This window comes from Anser cygnoides, chromosome 5 (assembly GCF_040182565.1).
Source record: "Anser cygnoides isolate HZ-2024a breed goose chromosome 5, Taihu_goose_T2T_genome, whole genome shotgun sequence".
Taxonomy (NCBI): domain Eukaryota; kingdom Metazoa; phylum Chordata; class Aves; order Anseriformes; family Anatidae; genus Anser; species Anser cygnoides.
Genome location: NC_089877.1, coordinates 39,248,189 through 39,270,252, shown reverse-complemented (window position 1 = coordinate 39,270,252; position 22,064 = coordinate 39,248,189). Strand labels below are relative to the sequence as shown.

General features: G+C 38.8%; 1 protein-coding gene and 1 long non-coding RNA gene across 5 annotated transcripts in view; one reads left to right on the top strand and one right to left on the bottom strand.

Moving 5' to 3' along the window:
• TOLLIP (toll interacting protein) overlaps positions 1 to 20,555 on the bottom strand; it is a 55,998-nt gene extending 35,443 nt beyond the window's left edge. For 3 of the 4 annotated variants that reach the window (XR_010831815.1, XR_010831816.1, XM_013191656.3), the window contains exons 1-6: positions 20,398 to 20,555; positions 11,580 to 11,729; positions 9,010 to 9,192; positions 6,529 to 6,681; positions 5,209 to 5,299; positions 1,336 to 1,356 (exon numbers count right to left, since the gene is read on the bottom strand). Coding sequence is in view for 2 of the 4 variants with exons in the window: in XM_013191656.3 (XP_013047110.2) it covers positions 1,336 to 1,356; positions 5,209 to 5,299; positions 6,529 to 6,681; positions 9,010 to 9,192; positions 11,580 to 11,729; positions 20,398 to 20,550 (751 nt within the window). In the remaining 2 variants the exon portion in view is untranslated. The remainder of the gene's footprint in view (positions 1 to 1,335; positions 1,357 to 5,208; positions 5,300 to 6,528; positions 6,682 to 9,009; positions 9,193 to 11,579; positions 11,730 to 20,397) is intronic. The other variant, XM_013191657.3, reaches the window with a different exon arrangement.
• A 2-nt stretch (positions 20,556 to 20,557) lies between these two features.
• Positions 20,558 to 22,064, top strand: part of LOC106042577 (uncharacterized) — a 30,520-nt gene continuing 29,013 nt past the window's right edge. Inside the window, exon 1 of the long non-coding RNA XR_010831819.1 lies at positions 20,558 to 21,792. This is a non-coding gene — a long non-coding RNA (uncharacterized lncRNA). The remainder of the gene's footprint in view (positions 21,793 to 22,064) is intronic.

Below are 22,064 nucleotides of genomic sequence, written 5' to 3'. Positions count from 1 at the left end.
TCAGAAGAATGGAGCGCTGTTTTCTAGTTCAGTGAAATGGCAATGGCAAACATGCTGGCATAAGCAATGGCATCCCAATAAATGAAATGAGTATGTATAGCAGCAAGTCAGTTGCTACAAGCAGCAATGAAGCATCAAAGCCTTAACAAGGTAAACTTTTTCCACCTGCACACAAGGCATTACATACTTATTTTGTTGTTCAGTCAAGTACTCCATGTAATAATTCATTATTACTGCCCCATGCACAGATCCTTCCAAAATAAACTCTCAGGAACCTCCTCAGAACAAGTTCTTTAATTTAAAGAAATCAGCACCACTTTTTTTTTTTTTTAAATCATATTCAAGCATGACTTAATGATAATTGCTTCAGAAAAAACAGTTCTAAAACTAAAAAAAAGATGATGGCATCCATAAAGTGCCATCCATAAAGTGCTTATTCACAACCTGCCAGGTAAAATGAACAGTATGGACACAGAATTTTTACAATTCCACTGCTCTGATGAAACTAAATACGCTGCAATAGCCACACCAGTTATGTTTACAGCATTCTTCTGAAATTCAGAGCATCAAGAAATGACGTTATATTTCACAAGACATAGTTCTAGAATTTTCTGAACATACTTGATTGAACACCAGTGCTTGTATTGAAGGATGTCACAATATCTTTGCACAATTCAAAGTCAAATGTGTCATAGTACAGCAAGCCTAACTGAAGAAAATTTGATTTTCTGTAACATAATTCACCTTTAGAGTTTATTCAAAATCATATCAAATGCTTAACTTCACATGAATCTAAAATAGATGTGTATGAAAGGTGCATACTAATGAAAAAGTGTTACTGTTTTTTGGGAAAAAAAGCTCATTTGAAGAGTAACAGGAGGTAATTGACAGGCTGTCTTGTCAGAATGTTATTGCAGAGCTGAGTTCTTCATTTCCAAGTTTACAAGAAGTCATGACATTACCTCCTTCTCCCAGATCTCTCAGTAGCAGAACAACTGCAAGATTAAAGTTTGTCTTCCAGGAAACCAGTACTGTCACTTAAAATAGCTCACTGGCATCAAAGAATTCCAGAAGAATCATCACAACTTATCCATCAACACCATCACCACTTGCTTTAAGCCTTATAGCTTGATGCTGAGTAGAAGACTAAGGAATTTCCCACAGATTAGAAGGGCTTTAACAATTTCGAGATGCATTAAGTTATTCTATTGTGACATCCAAGTGGCAATACCTTGTGATACAGTCTGCTGTAACGTAAATAAAGCTGTCTACATGAATTCATGCAAAGACTCAGGTCAATGAGGATGGGAGTGAGAAAAGAGCTTGGAAACTTACCCAAAGCAAAGTACTCAAGCCCTATAGATAGGTGGAAATGAAGGGACAGGGGAAAAGAATAAGACACAGGAAAGAAATATTAATCTATTTTTAAAAGAAAAACCATTCAGTTTCTAAATGTGAAAGTTGGATAAACTGCGGTAACTGCATAAAAACTAAATTACCTAATATCAAAAACAAAATGCTGCTAGGGATTCAAGTCCTACAACTAATTTGCTTCAGCACTCTGAGCAAGCTTCTCAGTGTGCTATTTTTATAGAAATAGCAATTAGAGGGAACAGAAAATCAAAATAAGCTAATAGGTGTTTTAGCAAGGATTATATTTTATAGTCCAAAAAGGACAACATACATCCATGGTGTTCTAACATATCAACACCATCATAAGCTAACACATGAAACCCAATACTGACACCTAAAGGTGTAATTTACATAGAGGTACAAGTTTACCTCAATGGAACTGATATGCTGGACTCTGAACTTTTTTTAAACCTACTTCTTATGCAGGTGTTTTTAAGTCACGTGCAGACATTTCCTATGTATCTCATGGGAAAAAAGAAAAGATCAGAAATACAGGTTCATTGAACCAACTTCGCTCAGCTTACTGCCTTTCACATCCTATCACAGATCAGCTTGGACTGTAAGCAACCAGCATGCCACTATGTATTCTACAGTGCTAAATCCACTAAACTTTAGAAAAGGCAACTGGAAGAGTATAGAGAAAGCCAACTTTCAGAAGGTTAAAACAGAAGTTCAAGTTTTCCCAAACCCATCCCAGAGATACCATCCATGACAACTATAGCTTGTAGCAACTAGCATCAGAGTTTTTCATTTTGAAAATTTTAAAAATGAATTAACACCATACAAGAATATTCCAAGGTCATTTCTGCTTTCACCACGATCTCATCCCTACCATAAAACGTGGGGAAATGACCAACACATTACTTGTGCTAGCATTTCAAGCCTTATCTGCTTACCACAGTGTCTAACTGCTTGCCGCTACTATTCACCTCCGTCTGTATGATAGAGAGGAGCGTAAGTAAAATCAGTTGCTTTCACTTTAATTAGAAGACTAGTTATCACGTATGCTAAGTTCTGAACAGAATATTCTGTTACCCGCAGAAAAAAAAAGTTTGGCCTTCATGACACAGCTAAATTTGACTTAACACCATCTCACTGTAAAGCTCAATAATTTTGGACAATTTCCACAAATCAGTGTTACACTGTTCTGGATAAGCATTGCAGTCCACCCACTGAATCTATTTTTCATCTTAGACAAGATTTATATTCTGTCTTGCCCACCAACAGAATCCTCTCCATTTCAGATGTAATAGGCTACCTTCAGCAATGCTCTTCCACTTTTCTCAAGGAAACAAATAGAATTTGCTTATTGACTATGCTCATTTAAGTGGACAGGCTAAGAAATGGAACTGAAAAGATGGGAAGGTAAATATATTCCTGTGGAATATACTGATGTCCTACCACTGCCCTTCTTTAAGTAATCAATCTTAAAAAGAGAGAAATCCCTGTACAATATTCCAAAGAAAGTATACCAAGAGCTTCCCCAGAAGATACAGTCAATTCAGCTTGTCAGAGGCCAGTTGTTTACACGGATACAAATATCTTCCTGAAAGAGTTTACAGAATCCAGGGGGAACATCTAGTTTAATACACAGAAAACACTGTGACAATACTTCATGTCTTCCAAGATGTGCTGTCAGTTCCATTTATCATTTGAAATTACCTTTATTAATTTTTGTATTTATATTAAAATTTATAATTATGAGTGAGTCATTAGATTAGCGAACAGGCAAAAGCTTTAAAAACTCAGTGCTTTGAGAAATTTTCATGGTGCCCACAGAAATTCTGGAACAGCAAACAAAAAGCACAATCATATTCAAATTTTTTTATCAAAAATACAGAAAATCTAACTAGACCAAGGATGGCTTATAATAAGTTAGTTTGACATTTATGAAATTAAGGAAGTACATTCAAGTTTTCTCAGAACAAAGAAAAGTTCTAACGGAGTGATGGGACTTCACAATGTTTTAAAAATACAAGATACAGAATCAGGAAGAATTTTTAATAAAGGTTATCATAACAGTAACTAAAACAAATATGCTGCATCTTTGAAGAAGGGAAATACTCCAACATACACATCGATAAGACTGCTACATAAAGATAACATTCATATGTAACACCTGACCTTTTATCAATCACATGCACTAAACATAAGTTGCTTGTTCACTTGTCCAAGACAATTTAATGAAGTATACCTGAAAATAGTCAAGGCCAACACAAATTTACAGAACACCAAGATACACCACTGTACTTGTTTTTCAACTCTGTGGGTTGAGTTTCAGTTCTACCTCTTCAGCTGGATGTCCAGTTTCAGTTATATCTGAAACTGGTCTCTGCTTCATTTTCACTGATCACAGTCTGACTAGCCCAGTAATTTTGCTATGTTAATATTGTTGGTTTGATCTGTTAAAGAAATTCTATAGTTCTATTGTATTACTATAGGTACCACCCCAGCAATTAATTTTCATTTAATCACACACAAGATACTAAGTTTGAAGTTCACTAACTGTTTCAGTGTATAGGGATGGGATGAAGCTAAAAGTAAAAAGATGCAGCATCTAATTCAAACACAGAAATGCTACGCAGAAGTCTGGCTTACCACGACAGAAGCATACTACAGGATACACACACTAATTTATACTATTGGCCAAGAAGGACTTAACTCCTGAGAATTAAACTATAGCAATGAAAACACATTAAATGGAGCATATTGCATGTTTTACATCAGGGAGCAAAGCATATAGCAAAACCTTTCCATGTTTTGCTTTAATTTAACTCTGAAAATGAAACAGGAAGTATTATTCCTTAAGTTACACATCTTCTATTGTGGAAGTTTGCTTTTGAATTTAAACTTCATTCTCCCTAATCAGGGATTGACTCTAGAAGAGAAAAATATGTTGTGTCAGATCTGTGTCCCATACACCATCACTCATTCATATAAATGTATGAAAAGAAACTCTAAATATGTTGATTACAAGATTGTTTTCCCTAAGAAGTATGTATCCTGCTGAATTCATGTACAAACTGGATCTTTTAAGAGCCCTAAGTAAAACAGAAAAAAATGAACTTTACTTACCTGTTACCTAGGTAAGGCAACCACATGGTTATTTATATACTTTAAGCTTCTCATCTCTGACAGCAAAATTACAAAACCTGAAGGTAACATTTTTCTATACAAGTCCACAACTTATTTTGCACAGACCAAGACAACTGACATCTGCTTTAGCTTGCCTTGACATATTTCCACATCTCAAAGCTCCCTAACATTTCTCACTCAGAATGCTACAGAGCTCATGTGCTGTGTAGCAAGTTTCCAACAGAGTAACTTCAAGGACCACAGAAAGGACCATCCCTTCATAGTCTATTTAAGCTGCAGTTCTGACAGCAGAAATCATTTGGCACACTTTCTGAAGCCTGAGCGGTTTCTCACCTGGATTGCCAGCATTTAAAAGCACACAATGTATTACAGTGTGGCCTGCCAGATACTTAGATATGCAATGACCAATAAATCTAAATTATATATGCAGAAAGAGTAGCCTTCAAGCTGCTTGTTCTGACTTTGGCTAAATGGATTAAAACAGCAATAAACTTATGCAGCTCTCTTAAACAAGGTACAAGACTGAAATCAGACCTACACTTAATTCACTTGCTTTTCTCTCAAAAAAATACCATGGAAAAATGGGCAAAGTCATTTATAGCTTCCCCTTACATCCTGAAAAACAACAGAAGTTTGGTACCTATCTCTGTAAAACCTTTTATCTGGAAGTTTTAAGAGTCTTCAAGGAAAAAAACATACCTGCTATAGGCACATATCCCACTCCTTGCTGGTATACAGTAGGCATCAGGACCACTGGCTGGGGCTGCATCATCATGGCTGCTGGCAAAGACTTGACAAAAAAAAGCACAACAGATAATAGAACAACTCCAGGGGGGAGGGGCGGGCAACATGACTAGAACAGCAATTAAAACGGCATTTGTTAAAAGCTATACTGTGATACTGACTATGAAATACAGACTTTCAGTATGACTGTAATAAGGCCTACCTAATCTATAGAAAGCAAATTCTCTAGCAAATTAACTCAACTACAGTCATTTTAATTTACAACTGATTTGAGTGTAACTCAGCATAAGCACATCATATCAAACTATCCTTTCACAGCAGCTTGATAAAACTGGCCACTGAAAATTTATTCCTGAAGCAAGTTTTAAAAATGGCTCTATCAGTTTTCTTATTTCACAAGAATAAAGCATATACTGTATTCATCAAATGAAAACAAAGCAAAACTGAATTTTATTAAGAGTGATATACTGCTTCTAGAAGCAAGTACTAGTTCAAATCAATTTTTGAGGTAAACCAGTACTTCAAATAAAGTATCAGTTCAAGTATATCCCCTTTTACTACCACAATTCCTGTTCACTTTGATCCTGGACGATATGAGCAGGTTAGATTCTCTGTGTAGCACATTCACTTGCAGACAGTTTTAAAGGTTCATAAAAAAATCCTTTATCCTACGGGTGAAGGGAAAAACTGTTTAGCTCTGGGGCCAAATGTGAATCTTGAACAGCACCTGTTTGCTCTTGTGCACTCAGCAGCAACCTGGAACTTCTGATTATGTGCAAGCATAGTAGGAAGCATTCAGGGGTTACCATGCTATCCAACAACTACTTATGCCAAAGATGACAGGCTAGAGAACAGCCCAGAAGCTATTAAATGGATAACAGTAAGTTAATAGTTCAAGACCAAATGAACAAGAATGGAAGTAAAAATTGCAGTCATCAGAAAGAGCATTCAAACCTTCCAGGAAGACAGAAGAGCTGTCCTTAGTTTTCCTTTTAAATTGACATGTCTTTCTAAGTATTTAAGGGCAGGAACACAGAAATTATCTGAATGTTTTAATAATTACAAAACCAAGTAAGTATTCATCTACTGCCTCACCAAGGAAGTACTGCCTTAACTAGTATTTTTGTCTGCTCTTCCCAAAGGTAAGTATAATTATTTTAAACACTAACACATGCACACAAAAAAAAATAGTAAGATACAATGGAAATACTTCTACTTTAACATCAAATACCCCCTTCTGTAATCCCTCTTCTTCTCACCCCTAACTCATCTTACCGTGTATGACATCACCAGATTAATCATTCCTTCTTTGTCATCACCCTGCCTTCCACTCAGGCTATACCATTCATCCTCCACATTCCCTTGTTTCAGAGACTCGGGAATTGTAATGTGTGTCCAAGCAATGCGGTCATCCATTGAAAAGGCTCGCTGAAAGGAAAAGAAAATAAATCTGAAGTTGATTCTTGACTACTGATTCTTGATTCTTCAGTTTTATGCTATTATATTTTGGCAGTTTTATTATTACTTTTGAAATTATTCTATTATTCTATAAATACCTATTGAAAGAGTAGGTAAATTACTAAAAGAGTAAGAGTAGGAAATTACTAAAGAGTAAGTGTTTTAACCATCTCCTTTCCAGTTGGGATGAAGGGAGTTTTGTGTTCTTATGAACGATGGATTGCTTTCTTATGGATGACAGATCAATAGCAGGTATTTAACATGTAAAAATTAAAAATCTGCAGCACAACACTTTTAGAAGTACAACTTACTAACATCAGCATAGTCTGTGGGAATTTAGTCACATCATGTCACTCCATGTTACCTTACTGCTATCTATCTGTACATGTTATATATAGAATGTCACAGCACAGACCACTGTGAGGTCTCCTCTCAGTCTCTTCTTCTCTAGGCTGAACAAACCAATTGACCTCAACTGTTCCTCATGTGTCTTCCCCTCCCCTAGACCTACCACTATCTTTGTGGTGCTCCTCTGTACACTCTAATGATTTTATCTCCTTCTGATATTGTGGTGCCCAAACCCACACACAGTGCTCGAGGTGAGGGCCACCCCAGAGTAGAGCGGGACAATCCCTTCCTTCAATCAGTGAGCAGTGCTGTGCCTGATACACCCCAGGGTGCGGTTGGCCTTGTTGGCTGCCAAGGCACCCTGCTGGCTTGTATTCAACTTGCTGCTGACCAGAACCCCCAGATCCCTTTCTGTGGGGCTGCTCTCCAGCCTCTCATCCCCCATCTGTACATATAGCTAGGGTTGCCCTGTCCCAGGTGCAGAATCTGGCATTTACTCTTGTTGAACTTCCTATGGTTGGTGATTGCCCAGTGCTCTAGTCTGTCAAGATCTCTCTGCAAGGCCTCTCTACCCTTGAGGGAGTCAGTAGTTCCCCCTAATTTAGTATCACTTGCAAACTTAGTATGCATTTAAGCCAGGTGTCCAGATCATTTCTAAAAACACTGAAGAGATATGGCCCCAAAATAGAGCCCTGGAGAATCCCACTAGCGACTGGCCACCAGCCTGATGTAACCCCATTTACTAGAACCCTTTTAGTCTGACCCATCAGCCAATTGTTTGCCCACTGTATTATGTATTTGTCTAGCTCTATGCTGGACATTTTCTCCAGAAGGATACTGTGAGAAACAGCATCAAAACCTTTTTTTTCCTTGCCTGAATTGACGTAAAACAAACAACAGATACAGAAATATTTTACATAGTATTTCAAGTCTCCATCTGATTAATCAGCCAGAATGCAGAAGGTATGTAAACAGGCCTGTATCTGTAAATGACAATCACTGGTGAGCAGTCAGTACACTACTAAGTAAGAATCAGCTCCTGCTTACACTGTTAAAATAGGCTGTGAACTCCAGTGATTCAAGAGCAGATAGAAGGACTGATGTGCCACCCCTGTTACAGCAATGAAACAAACTTCAACCAAGTCATAGCCTCTTAGATTATCTGAGAAGGCACATCTGTGCTAAGTCAAAGTCAATACCCTGAACTGGAACAACTGAGGAGGCGGCACATATTCCCTGCTGCCAATAACAACATCTAGCAGAAGAACATACTAGAATTCAAGGTAGTACTACTCTTCTAGGTAACCTTTGTAGAGCAGATTACCTAACTGAGCTGTTAATCAGATGTAGTTAATCTCTAAGAAAAATCAAACTGTTCACAAGGTAGGAATTTATTAACACTGTGTGTTAAGTAAAACATATGCAAGAGCCTACATGCCTACCATACTGGCCTGAATTTCATTCCCAGATCTAAGTTATGTTTCTGCTAATAAATTCCAGTGACTACGCATTATATATAATGACTGCTTTATTAGCATTTATGAGCTTGCATATAAGCTCTTCCTGGGTTAGAATAAAAATGAGAAATTTGACTAAACCAGCATTGTATAAACATGCTATTTAATAGGAACATTACAGAATATAAGGCTACAGAGCATTTTGCTGGTGAAAAGGAACTTAAAAGACACTCCTCAGACTCTCTTGCTTCTCCTTCTTTGCAGGAAGCCCTGCTAATATTCAGCTACCCCTTATCAGCTACCAAGCTGTGACATTGTTGGGGCAGAGCAAAGCCTTACGCATTGCTGATCTTGGGATTCTGAGAAATCTGCATCATTTCCCAGAGAGCACAGCTAAGAAACGGCCTTTGCTAACTCAATCCTACCTTCCAAGATTCTACCCAAACCTCAGCCCAAACAGGGGATGAAGAAGAGAAAATACACTCATTCTGACCTCATCAAATATCTCTAGGTAAAAAGAATCCACACCCGGGGGAACAGTGCACTGAATAACTTTGTTCCAGCGGGGGTTCTTGGCTCCATTATGTGCTGTGGGGGTTTCATACACAGCATACCCCAGACGTATTCGACAATATGGATCCATGCGGGTCATTCCATAGTTCTTTGCCAATTTTGCCTGAAAGAGAAAAGAACCTCTAAGTGCATAATGTTTACATGAACTTGTGAAGTAATTATTATTACTTCACAAAGAGAATCAGAGGACAAAAAGGACAACAATGAATTGTAATGCCAACAGGGGATAGTCTTTAAGAGAATCTTTAGAAAGAGATTCTCGTTTCAAACTGTCTGCTGTAGAAAACACTTATGGTGAAGATGTTTAAGTTACTTAATAAAAAACAACAGATGCACAATTATAAGGAAAGAAGAGTTCAATTTTTGCCTTGGTTTCTGCAATCCAATATGCAGTTACAAGCTTCATCTGATAGGTAACCTATCCTCTTCACCTGAAGTACTTTTAAACGATGAAATACAGAAATACAATAGCTTTGAGAATATCACAAGGTTTTCTTCACAAAATCAATTCAATTCAGGTAAAATCTAGTTATTTATTCTTTTCAGAGATAAAAAATAATCGGATGTGTGCAATTGATATTACTTAGTTCAGTGGACAAATTAAGTTTTATGCTACTATAAAGACAGATGCAGTATATAATCAGAAGATAGCCAACTTACTCTTGCTGTAACAGAGGAACAGAAAAAAAAACAAGTTGATAACAGTCCTAAAGACAACACTGAGTACTGCTGCATAAATGCACCAAAGTAGAAATCAAAATTTGACACGTTTCTGGCTTGTATGAAACAGCCTTTCTTTTTTTACAGAAAGAAAAGTGACGAAGTGGTGCCTATGTCTCCCACCAGCAGGAGATTTAAGGAGTTCAAACAGTTGAGACTGGCAACAGATTTAGTCACAACAGGTGTAGCTCCATCCTGGAAGGCCCTTTACTCCTTCAGGGCACACACTAGTTCAGTAATTCACATATTAGCACCGGTGAGAAGTATCTCACACTGTTTCTTGTAAGTTTGGGCTTTGCAATTAAAGTAGGAAAGTTAGCACCCAAATCATTCTTCTCTCTCGACTCTGAAGTCCAGAGATTAAAAAGCTTACCATAAAGTGTTACCAAAAGAAAACAGAGTATTTAAATTACTAGACTGACAGATTATGAGTATATAATCAATTGTGCTTAAATAAACTCATCACTATTCCTGTGTATCTTCAAGAAAAAAAGCTGTACATACCTTCCAAAAAAAACTTTTCTGATCTCTCCCCAGTTTATTAGTAGCAGAATCAGTGCATATACCTAATCAACAGGTATGTAAATAAATACAAAATACTTCAACTTCGTGCTCCACAGGTTAACTATGCCATGGTAAGTCTCCTATCCAGAGTACCACATGCCTTAATACACAGCCAAGATTACTGCAGCAATCTTGCATAAATTCCCAGGCAGGCACAGACAGTTTTGGGACACCATACAATCTGCCATTAGTGAAGCCATGTTGGCTGTCACCAATCACCTCCTTACTTTCCACATGCCTTAGCATAGTTTCCAGGAGGATCTACTCCATGATCTCTCCAGGCAAAGAGGTGAGACTGACTAGCTGTTGGCTGCTTGGGTTTTTCTTGCATAGGTTGCGAAGGAAGAAACTGACCACTGAAAGATATAGATAGAAAGGGAGGAATGACGCCTCTTCTCCTGTGAGATCCTGTGGTTTTCCTCCCCAGTAAGGACCTCACCTCACTATTAAAGCTGTAACCATACTCACACTATACCAGTCTTCACGCTAAAATTTGAGGCTAAACATATCTTTGGTATACTTTTAGAAAATGACATGAAAACAGCACTTGTAAATAGATGAGGCGCATTAAGTTCATGTGAGGGACTTCTGGTATGCTAATGTAGATATTACAGAATTGTGTTAAGATAGAACATTTGTAAAAACTGAAATCTTATAATGAAGGCAGCAATAAAGTACTGCCAAGAGATCAGAAGAGGGATAACAACGGAAAAAAGGAAGCAGAAAATAAAAAGCCAGGACTATACTCATAATTAATAAGGAAACCTGCATAAAGTACTGGAAAAAAAGCAGCAAAAGGTCTTAAAGAAAGCAGGGATGGAACAATGCAGCCACTTAAGGAAAAATACATAAGCCAACTGCAATTTCCTACAATAGACTCGAAATTGCTAATGCCTTCCAATACTGAGTGTTTCTACAGGAAATCTTCTTAAGTGAAGTTCTTAGAAAAAAATCTGTTCACTTTAAGAAAAACAATTTTATTATCTGTTATAGTAACAAGCTTTATAGGAAATTGCTGTGCCACGCATGACACAGATAAGAAAAAATTGAAAAAAGCACTGACATACAGAAACATGAAGATAGAAAAAATGTTAAGAACTCACTTCCTATACAAAAGTAATTTAGTAACTCAAACTCCAACAGTCTTTTATGGCCATTGACAGAAAAGGATTAAAGTTTGTTTCACAAAGATGGTATGATTTATACCTGTACCACAGTAATGCTGAGTCTGCCTACTGTACCCATTGGTCCTCCATACTGTAGCTGTTGAGCTGCTTGGGCATCCAGTTGGATTTGCTGTTGCTGCTGGGTTGGAGTAATGCGAAGAAAATCTTGAGGAAGCTCACCAACATATACCTTAAAAAAGAAAAAAAGAATCATCTTTAAACTTGTCTTCTACTTTCATTATGAACAATGGGAAAGAACGAAAAAAATATCAAAAGCATAGCAAAAACATTCAGCAGCACTTTACTCTGTTTTGACAGCATAAACAAAGAACTAGTTAAATGACAGAACTGCCAACTCACATGACAAATGTACTCATGCTCTCTTTCAAAAATACTAATTTCCAGTATAAGCCTCTGGAAAAAAAAAGAGTTGGATATACAGAACCCAGGCTGCTCTACAGCAAGCCATTTAACTAGTCCACACAAAGGTCAGATCTACCAAGTCTTACATCCCATTCACACATTACATCTGATGCCACCCAGTTCTTTCACTTATCCATTGCTTGCTCTAGCTGATCATTCCCGTGACAAGATGGTACCCTTTCAGTATGAAAGAGCACTGAAATAGAGGTGATAAAGTCCAATATGCTTTCATTACCATTAATGCAAGCTACTGCTCAATGAAGTTTCCAGTATTTTTACACACACCCGCAGCAGATGCAACTGCTGCATAAATCTTTCCAAAATACATGGCGCAACGCACTATTTGAAAGGGTCATCTTCATACTCATCCTCAAGACAGATCACAAAGACATTTCCTATAAATCAAATCCTTTAACAGAAAGATGTCCTAATCCTCTTCAAATGTTACACGCAGCCTGCAACTAACTTTGTCAATTTTTGGGATAGAATCCCACCATACTCAAAATAACGGAGGAATTCCAAATTTGGCTTACCACAGAAATGCACAATGATGAAAAATCTTACGTAGAAAAGTTTGAGGGGAACTCTGTCACACGTGGTAATGTGAATCAGCAGTCACCATTTAATTTATGTAATGTTTATGGTATAAGAAAGTATATGGTATGTTTATGGTATAACTAAGTTTCTACCTGTTACTTGTCAGTTCAACAACTCTGCTTGTTTCTAGGTTTTAAATGCTCAGTGAACACTACCACCAACACACTCAGATGGATCACCACACTAAAATAGAGAGTATAATGTAATAAGCAGCATAGGAAACTCATAATTAAGCTCATTTCTGTTGACTCTAGAGATGTTTACATATTTAATACAAAACTGTCCACTGCATCAAGACAAAAGAAAGTGTAATCTCTTATGTTACTATCCCAGACAAGATTACTCAATTGCGTATCTGGCAAACGCATGCCCACAGAACAATATATTTTAGGAAGTTAAAAAGCCCTGAGGACATAGCTTCTGAAGATTAGACAACGCTTGCATGCCGGGATTGCATCTTTGAGATAGCAACAGTCATATGAAATGCGATTTGGCAAGAGACACCATTTCTGTTCAAGAGCCTCAGGGATCCTGGCAACAGTAGGTGTTACATGCCAGAAAGGAAGTTTATCAAAGCAGCCAAGGAAGAATACTGAATGCCTGCTGCCAGGCTATTAACGAGGGAGGGAAGAGAATCAGTTTTGCTTACCCATGTCTTAAAATCTTACAATGAAAAAGCAATTGTTACAGAAGGTGAACATTTTAAAGGGAACTTTAAAAATAGTTAATTGACAGTATACATTAAGAACACTGATTTAGAAGTGAATGCTTTGCTCGTGTTTATTAGACTCCTACTTTGTTAAAACAACAAATTCCTTTTTCATGGAGCACCACTTTGCTGAAGGCATTACCTAGGCATTGTGGCAGTGCTGGAAATAGCTCTCAAAGGAGAGAACAGAGAACTACAAAAAATATTCCTTACAGAGAGTATGCACCTCATACGTTATCTTCTCACAACGACGCAAGTTTGACATTTGGATTCCTCATAATAGCTTGCTTCCTGAAGAAAATAACTCCATAAATAAATTAAAAGCTATTAAATAAGCTATTTGCAGAAAACTTTATTGGTTATTTAGTAGCACTCTAATGGTATGATCAACCAGTATGTAAACTAATGAATCCTCAGCTGATAGCTGAGCTTTCATCAGCCTTTGCAGTCTCTAATATGTTTACCCATAAAATATTTTTATTCACCAATCAAACATTTGCTTTATTGATGCTTGAATAATGACTATCATGATAAAAACAGGCTAACGCTGATTTCTAGGACATTCATTTCTTCTCAAATGAATGCCACAGTATATATGTGAGGCCTCATTTGCTACATAGTGTAAAATTCTGGTAGCCGACCTGGAAGACAATAATTTGGACTGAATCGGGCACACTAACAATCCTTCCTGGATAGCCAAAAAAATTGACCGCTTTAAGAAATCAAGCCAGAAGAGCATAAGTTACTTCTACCAAGACAGCAACCAGTAGCTTAAATTTTAAGAAGTGAGGGGGGAAACGGGTAGAAAGAGGCAGAAGACTGAGCTAAAATACTGTGCTAATCTTGAAAGAAAGCTTATTTAAGTTAGGTTGGAAATAAGACAGGTCCTGTAGCAGCCTTCTTATTAGAATATACATTATTTAAAAAAAAAACAAAACAAAAAACACTATTTTAAAGGAAACATAGTCCATTTAGGAAAGTTTTGAAACAGCACCAGAATTAGAAAGGCAGTGAATGGCATTTGCAACATAGCAGGTCCCCTCCAATCCTCGACAACATCCAGAAAGTTTCAAATCTGGAATTTTTAGCATCTTTAAAAACATGCATCATAAAGATTTCCTCTAGCCAGAAGTGGTGGCTGCAGCTCTGGAATTACACTGCCATATGTTCTAGCTGCCTCTGCCAGCTTCTCAGAATTTTATTTTATTTGGTACAACTGTCTTAATGTGGACATTGGAAAACTTTATTCATTCATGATGGTCAGACAAGTGAAAAAACACTATAACTTTTTATTATTAAGGTCACCCAGATACTGCTCCAAAGTTAAACACATAAACCAGGCTCTGCACTGAGGCCCAAAAGAGACAAGGCAAAATCTGTAAGGGAGACCAAAGCTTTCTCACAGCATCTAAGCTGCTGTTAGGCCATTCAGCTATCTCATACAAAGCTACACTCTTATCCTAAAACTGTAGAACAGACATAGCCAGAAACTGAAAACCGATAGTGTAATTAAATTCTTAAAAGATCTGAGTGGCAAACCCCTCAAGAGAAATAGTGGGAAACAGGTGATATATACACTCCCATCTTAAATTCTCAGCTCTGAATGAGATCTGATACAGAAGTCCTAGTGCTACATTCCATAAGCACCCAGCAGAGATGCTCATCGAGGAAAATACATTAATCAGTAAGTTCTCATGCTGGTTATCAGTTGATTCCATATAGATGGAGACAAACCAATAGTATACAATCTTTATCTGTAGAGAAAACAGAAATTTTCCCCTTCAAAGTATTTAGAAGTAATTGCCACCTCCAAATCCCAATCAAAAATAATTGCATAACCTGAGTTCGACCACAGTTTACTTTTAAAGCAAGGTGAGCATAAGAAACAAGCTTGTATCCTGCTCGATATCCAATTTAAAAACACACACACTTCCCTCTACTATTGTAACATTTAAAGAAGAATGTGAAATTCAACTCCACTCTACCATTAATTGCAGAATAAAATATTCCAATCTGAATTGTACTAGATTCACTTTTCAAGCAAGACAAATATGACAGCGTCATGACAAAACTAAATTCTGAAGACAGACATTTAGCAGGCCTTCATAAAAATAAGCCTACCTAGTAATCACTTCTTAATAAGCTTCACTGACAGCATTACTATCAAAAATGAGTTATCTAGACAAAAATATTGCCCCTTCTGTCTACTAAAGCCATGTAACATCTTGTTTTGAGGATCTTTACAGTGAAATGTTGCAGGTGAAAAAAACCCATCTCAACCCACTCCTTCAAACCAAAGGCAGTGTGGTGCTCCACAGCTGTGCAGCCTAACACAGGACTGGGCAGTCAGTTTCATCCTCCTGTTCCTTCTCACTCTCATTTCTCATGCAAGATTAGGTGGCACCAATGCCACTGTTAAGTAAGCTACCACAGAGGGCCGAACAAAAGAAAATGCAATAAGGGTTGGAGGTAAAGGAAAGAGGAGGGGAAGTCATCAGGCACCTTACCTGGCTCTCTAACTGATAATGCGATTTCCTCCATAATGGAGGGAAAGGCAACACGGCCCAAGGACAAGCACAAATGCTCTGACTTTGGGAACCACGATACCTTTGGAGAAATGTAATTAAGGTTTCTACACTTGCAAATAACACCAGAAGTTCTGATAGTAGGTTTCAGAGAAGTTTCATGCTAAAGAGCTATAAAACACCTTAACTACTCAAAAAAGTTCTACACATTTATCTTTAAATGGTTTCACTGTTTTTAAGAAAGAAGAAGAACCGAGTGAATAAGAGAATTTTGAACTATTCTATGTTTTGCATGCTGAAGAAAAAAATTGGGACCATATTGGATGCATCCAAAGGTGCTGAAAGAGCTAGCTGATGCTATTTTTCAAGGCTGCTCTCTATCATTTTTGAAAGGTCATGGAGATTAGGAGTTGTCCCCCATAACTGTAGAAAGACAAATGTCGCACCCATCTTTGAAAAGGGCAGAAAGGATGATGTGTGAAACAACATGCAAGTCAGTTTTACTCCGCTTGCCAGGAAATTCACAGAGCGAGGAGTCCTTCTGAGAGCCATGTCCAGGCTCATGAAAGAGGGTACAAGGAATAGTCAACATTTACCAAGGGTACAAAATGCCTAATTGAACCTGACTGCTTTCTATGATAAAATTAGTAGACCTGTGAATAAGTAGAGAACAGTAGGTTTGTTTACCTTGATTTTCACAAAAGACTTTCAAAAAGGTCACCAACCACATCTCAGTATCAAAGCTCAGTTATTACAATCCACACGTGGGTTGACCACTGGACAGAGGAAAAACTGCCCGGATTACAGAGCTCAGGAGTTGAAGTTCAGTGGTCAATGACACTGGAAGTGGGTTAAAAGCAAAGTTTCTCAGAGGTGTGTACCTAACAGGCACGGGTCTGAGACCTAACATGTGTGCCTAATGTTTTTATTTTTTCTTTTCAGTGACCAGAGATGAGGACAGGGTGTATGTTTGTCAGTTTTTGAGGATGATGCTAAATTTGGAGGAGAATGGTGGTATGTTTGAAGACATAGCCAAGAACCACAGTGTCTGAGAGATATACTGGCCGGAAACCCATGAAATTCAACAACAAGCATAAAGTCCTGCACTTTGGACAGGAAAATCCCTGGCACTGGTACAGCCTAAAGAACAACTGGCAGGGTAGCAGGGGGAAACCCATGGAAGTGCAAAGTGAAAGGTGAATGAGCAGTGCATTCCCAGAACGAAACCAAGCAGCATACTACACTGCATCAACAGAAGTCTAGCCAGTAAACTGTGGAAAGCAGTTGTTTCCCTTTATTCACAACTGGTTAGACCACATCTGGAATAGTGCATCCAGTTTGGGCCCACAGAAATGGCTGTAGCACAGGACTTGTGAGGAAAGGCAGACCATTTGTCTAGAGCAGAGGAATCTTCAGATGTATCTCTTAGGAGCTTTCCAGTAACTATGAGGAGCTGAGAAAAATGGAGCCAGGTTCTCTTTGTAGATACAGGGCAAGAAGAGAGAATTCAGTTGTCCAGCTGGAACAGGGGAAGTTTTGGGGGTGAGGGGGAGATACAGGGACAGCCACAGGTAGGAGCAAATTTCACTTTCTATTTTTTCAACAAAATTACCAGACATTTCTTACCTCATTCTCACAATCCTTTCTTTTTAACTGAAAGACTCATCTACTTACTTACTTCCTTTGCTTCCATATGTCTACCTGTAAGCACTTTACGAATCTACAGTAGTCACCTTCACAGTATTTTTCCCTTTCTGCCAAGTATACCAACTATATTTAGTCCTGACTGAGCATTTTGCCACAAGCTATTGCTACTGGCTTTTCCCAGCACATCTAAATTTGTCCAGGACGTTAACATTGAAAGATCTGCAAAATACATTCCACAGAGCAAAAGTACAGCCATTAACAAAGAAAAAGACTGATGTGGTTTCAGGGAAGAAGAAATTTGCAAAATGGGAATCTTTTGTGATTTGAAGGCTAAATATGGCAGGAACTGTCATATTCAAACAAGAGTTACAAAGTGAAGATAAAATTAACGTCTACAGACATCTCAAATTCAAGAAGTGTTTACTGCATTCTTGAGCTACATTTCAAAACAAAACCAAGTAAAATTAGAGATGACAAGGCTTATGTAGTTAAATTGCAGTATTAGAACAAGAAAAGAGAGGTAATCGCACATACAAGCTGCTCATTAGAAAATTTCCAATCATGAAAGCAGTGATTATTAGGGAAACTGTAGGACCAGAAATCTAAGTAGCCTAGCTTGGCACTTGATCTAAATTTTGGAGGATCTGGCACTTGCCAGCATTATGAATAATCAGAGTCATCCATTTTGGCTGTGCTAGGCTAACTGACATATCACAAATACGAGGTCTTGATGTCTCAGACTTGAGACTCAACCTGAAGCCTGACCAGACTGTTTAGCAATACCCCTAACCTGGAAAAGGTATCATTTAGCAGCCCTTCTGTATTCAGCTGTAGTTTAGATTTCAAAAGCTGTTTTGTTCTCAGGAATACCACACAACATGAATTCATACTAATCTCCTATCACTGTGACCATAAATCTATATTCTAGCAGAGTATCTACCATTAGCAGACAGAATTCCAGTTCTCTTTCATATAAAAAACTCAAGGTCAATCAGAATTTTTAATTCCTCATCAAAGAAGCATAGTCACAAACTAGAAAGCATAGGTATAAAAACAAGATTGGCATACAGTATAGCAGCATACTTTGTTTTCTTATCTGCATGGAACTAGAACAACCTTGAGTATTTTCTTGCCTGTTCAAACTGAAAGAGACATGAGAACTGCTCTCTGCAGCACTGAAGAAAAAATGTTTCTCTATCCTTTAGCACCATTTAGTGGCTATTCATTTGTAATGCAGTTATATACATAGAAACAAGCAGAATTCTATCTTCTGCTCTAGAGAAAATTAAGAAAGGCGTGTTACGTACTGGATCAGCATTCTCATCTATTAATGGGAGTTTTTCAATACTGTATAATATAATCATTCATTTGAAATCATTCAAATCTCTGAAGTGCTTAAGACAAAGAAGAAAAGCATGCACAATGTGTGGAGTACATGAGAAAAAAAGAGAAAGCCAGCGCTGTACAAGATAAACCCACATACACCTTTCTACCTGTCAGGTCTAGATCAATTCTAAGTAACAAAATACTGCCAAGAGATTCTATAGGACTACCTGCGTAATTGTAAGACACGACATCCAGTATAACATCCTAGATGTTGAGATGCACTTCCTTTAAAACACTTAATAAAACCTAAGAAACTACGATCTTCAAACTGTGAGATTATAGACAAGTCCAAGAAAGTTCTCACTAAAGCCTTCTCAACCCAAGAGGATTTCAACAAGCTAAAATAAGCAGAGATTAAAGTACTGTACTGAATATCAACAAGGTGTTTAGCACCCCATGCAAGTAAAACTTCTCTTGGAAAGAAATGCCTCTCCATTCCAGAGAGCACCTACACAGTGTCACCTCTCAGCAGGTCAGGACTGCAGCCAGGCCTGCTGTCCAGCTTCAGCCACATCACCACTGTTTGCTACTAGTCCCTGTGAATCCTCTTCAAGTACCAGTTCCCTTCCATCTCCCCAGCCATTTCCAAACATCAGCTAAGGGATACCTAGAAATAAACTCTGTTATGTCACTTGTCTCTATATTTAATAAAATCTGTCACATATTGAAAGAATAGTACTTGGTTTAATCAAGCAATAAACTCCCAAACACCAAGCCTTTGAGGATAGACAATACCTAATTTATCAGCTGTTATCTTTTCACAATATAATCAAGAGATAGCAGAAGTCTTAATTCACGCTTTTTACCGTAATTCCTCATTGAAAACTTTTATCCCAACAACAGAACTATGATTAAAACCAACTGAAAAAGGAATCCATTCTTAAAGATCTGACAAGTAAGGCATTTTAATGAATTAAATTGAGGATCAAATAGCATTACTACCATAAGATAATAACAGACAGAGATTCAGCTTTTCAAGATTAGTAATTTAATAATGCAGTCCTCTGGTCTCTCAGCAAAGCAAAGAAAGCAGCCGTTTGAAAGAAATGAAGAACAGAAATGTAAATTAATCAAGAAAAAAAAAATCTTACTTCACCTGCAGAGCAACATCATACTGCCCATTACTACCAGACCCTTCCAGAGAAAAATAATGCATATGCAGAAAGATGTTATACCACCAAACTTACACACCACACCACAAAACATCCTAGCATAAGGGAAGATGATTCCAGAGCGTCGCCATGCAATTAAACACTCCCCATTAACCCTGAGCACGAGCTCCCAAGACTGTTAAGACTGTTAGACCGGACTGCTCAGTTGCTTTCCCCCCGCGGCTGCACACCACCACCAGGCGCCCCTTTCAGCACGTTTCACCCCACAGCTTTCACAGACGGCTGCCTGAGCCTGCCCAGCCCGAAAGCAGCGCGCCCCCAGAACCCCCCCCGTTCCCGCAGCCTCTCCGCCGGGCAGGACGCACGGCGGCGGCCAGGAGAAGGCCGGGGACTCCTCTCTGCCCTCCGCTGGGGGCTGGGGAAGGGAAGGCGCCGGGGCAGGCCCCGGGCGGCACTCACCGGGCCCCGCTGGGTGCTGACGGTGGTGGCCATAGCACCTCCCTCAGGCCCGGGCCCGACCGTTACGGCTCCAACGGCCCCAGCACAAGGCTCCCGTGTCACCTGACCGAGTCCCGCCCCTTCTGGCCCTTTCCAGTGCCGCCCCGCGCGCATGCGCACAAAACAAAGCCACCGGCCGGGTTGGAAGGAACGCAACGCCCCAGCCTCGTGTACGCATGCGCTCGCTCAGCGGCAGGGAAAGGATGGGGAAGATGAGCCGGCCGCGCGCATGCGCACTTCGGCGCTGCGGCCTCCGCAGCGCGGCGCGCTGCCGGCCGCCATTTGGGGGCGCCGCGGAGCTGGAGACGGGGCCTCGCGGCCGCCATTTTGTGGGCGCAGACGGCGCGGCTTCCGGCTTTGTGGCTGTGGGGGCGCCCTGAGGGAAGTTCCCCGCTCCCACGGCGTGCGTCTGCCTCGTGTGGGAGTACTCCCGGCCGTTTGTGTGCAAGAAGGCAGCTTTATTATTTTTTTTTTTTATCTTGTTTTAAACCTTAGTCATCGTCTGGAGAGCTGCCCCAGCTTTAATGGCTTTTCCTCAGCCGAGGATGTGACCTCCTTCGGCTCTGTGTGTGTGATAGCAGTTCTTTCCAGAAGAACAAAAGTGGCTTTAATATTCATCTGAGTGCTGCTTTGGGAGATGAAATCTGATCGTTGCAAAGCCTATTTAAATAACATAACTGTTTCCTGTTGTCAGGATCTGCTGCATGAATTTAGCCCTTAATTAAAATTCTAGTGCAGATTTCGGCAGCTGGAAATAGAACAGTGCAATTAGGAACACTCCAAATATAGTGCTGACTTTTTTCATGCTACCATCTCATCTACATGGAGTGGGAACAGCCTCATCTTTTTACTTGTCTTGATACTCAGAAAAATGAGTACTACAGGATATAATTGATTGGGAGCCATTGAACAAATATAGTTGATGCCAGATGTAGCTCAACCAGGCATCAGTAGAGAAAGGCTCTAATATTCCTTGTCATCACTGTCAACAGTTGGAAGTAAAATTTGGGTCAACCTACAGAACTATTGAAGAAGTAAATAATCCTTCCCTTCCTCCTGCTGATAGAAAAGAAGCCAAATCTGAAAGAAATCATTTTGTTCTAAAAAATAAATGATTTTGTTCGTAAAAAAGAAGGGTAAATTCACCTTTTTTTTTTTTTTAATAGTTGCTAAACAATTTCTTGATACAGGCTTTTTTTGGGCACAGACGAGGCCAATTTCTTGGAGGAAGCTAAAGGCAATGTTTTATTGCCTTTTTCCTCCTGTAGGTCCTTCAGCAGATATATTGCACTACATGAAAGAGCAGTACAATGTAAAATTGAGCGATAAAGAACGTTGAGTGTCTTATAATGTCAGGTATGTGGCCTGTGTGTACAAAGTCTGTGTAGTGATATATTGATTTATTACAAATGCCATCTAGATATAGCCTCTTTTGGTTGATTTGCTTCTTTGCATTTCTTCATACTGTATAATTATGTATGTGCAACCAAGTTTCAGTGATGAAATCAGTTTCTTGAAGCAGCGTGGTTAAAATGGTACGTAAACTTCACAGAGGTAAGGGAAGAAAATCAGCGATTGTCTTCACAATTACAATCTTTGTCATAAAGGCATGTTGGAGGGAAAAAATT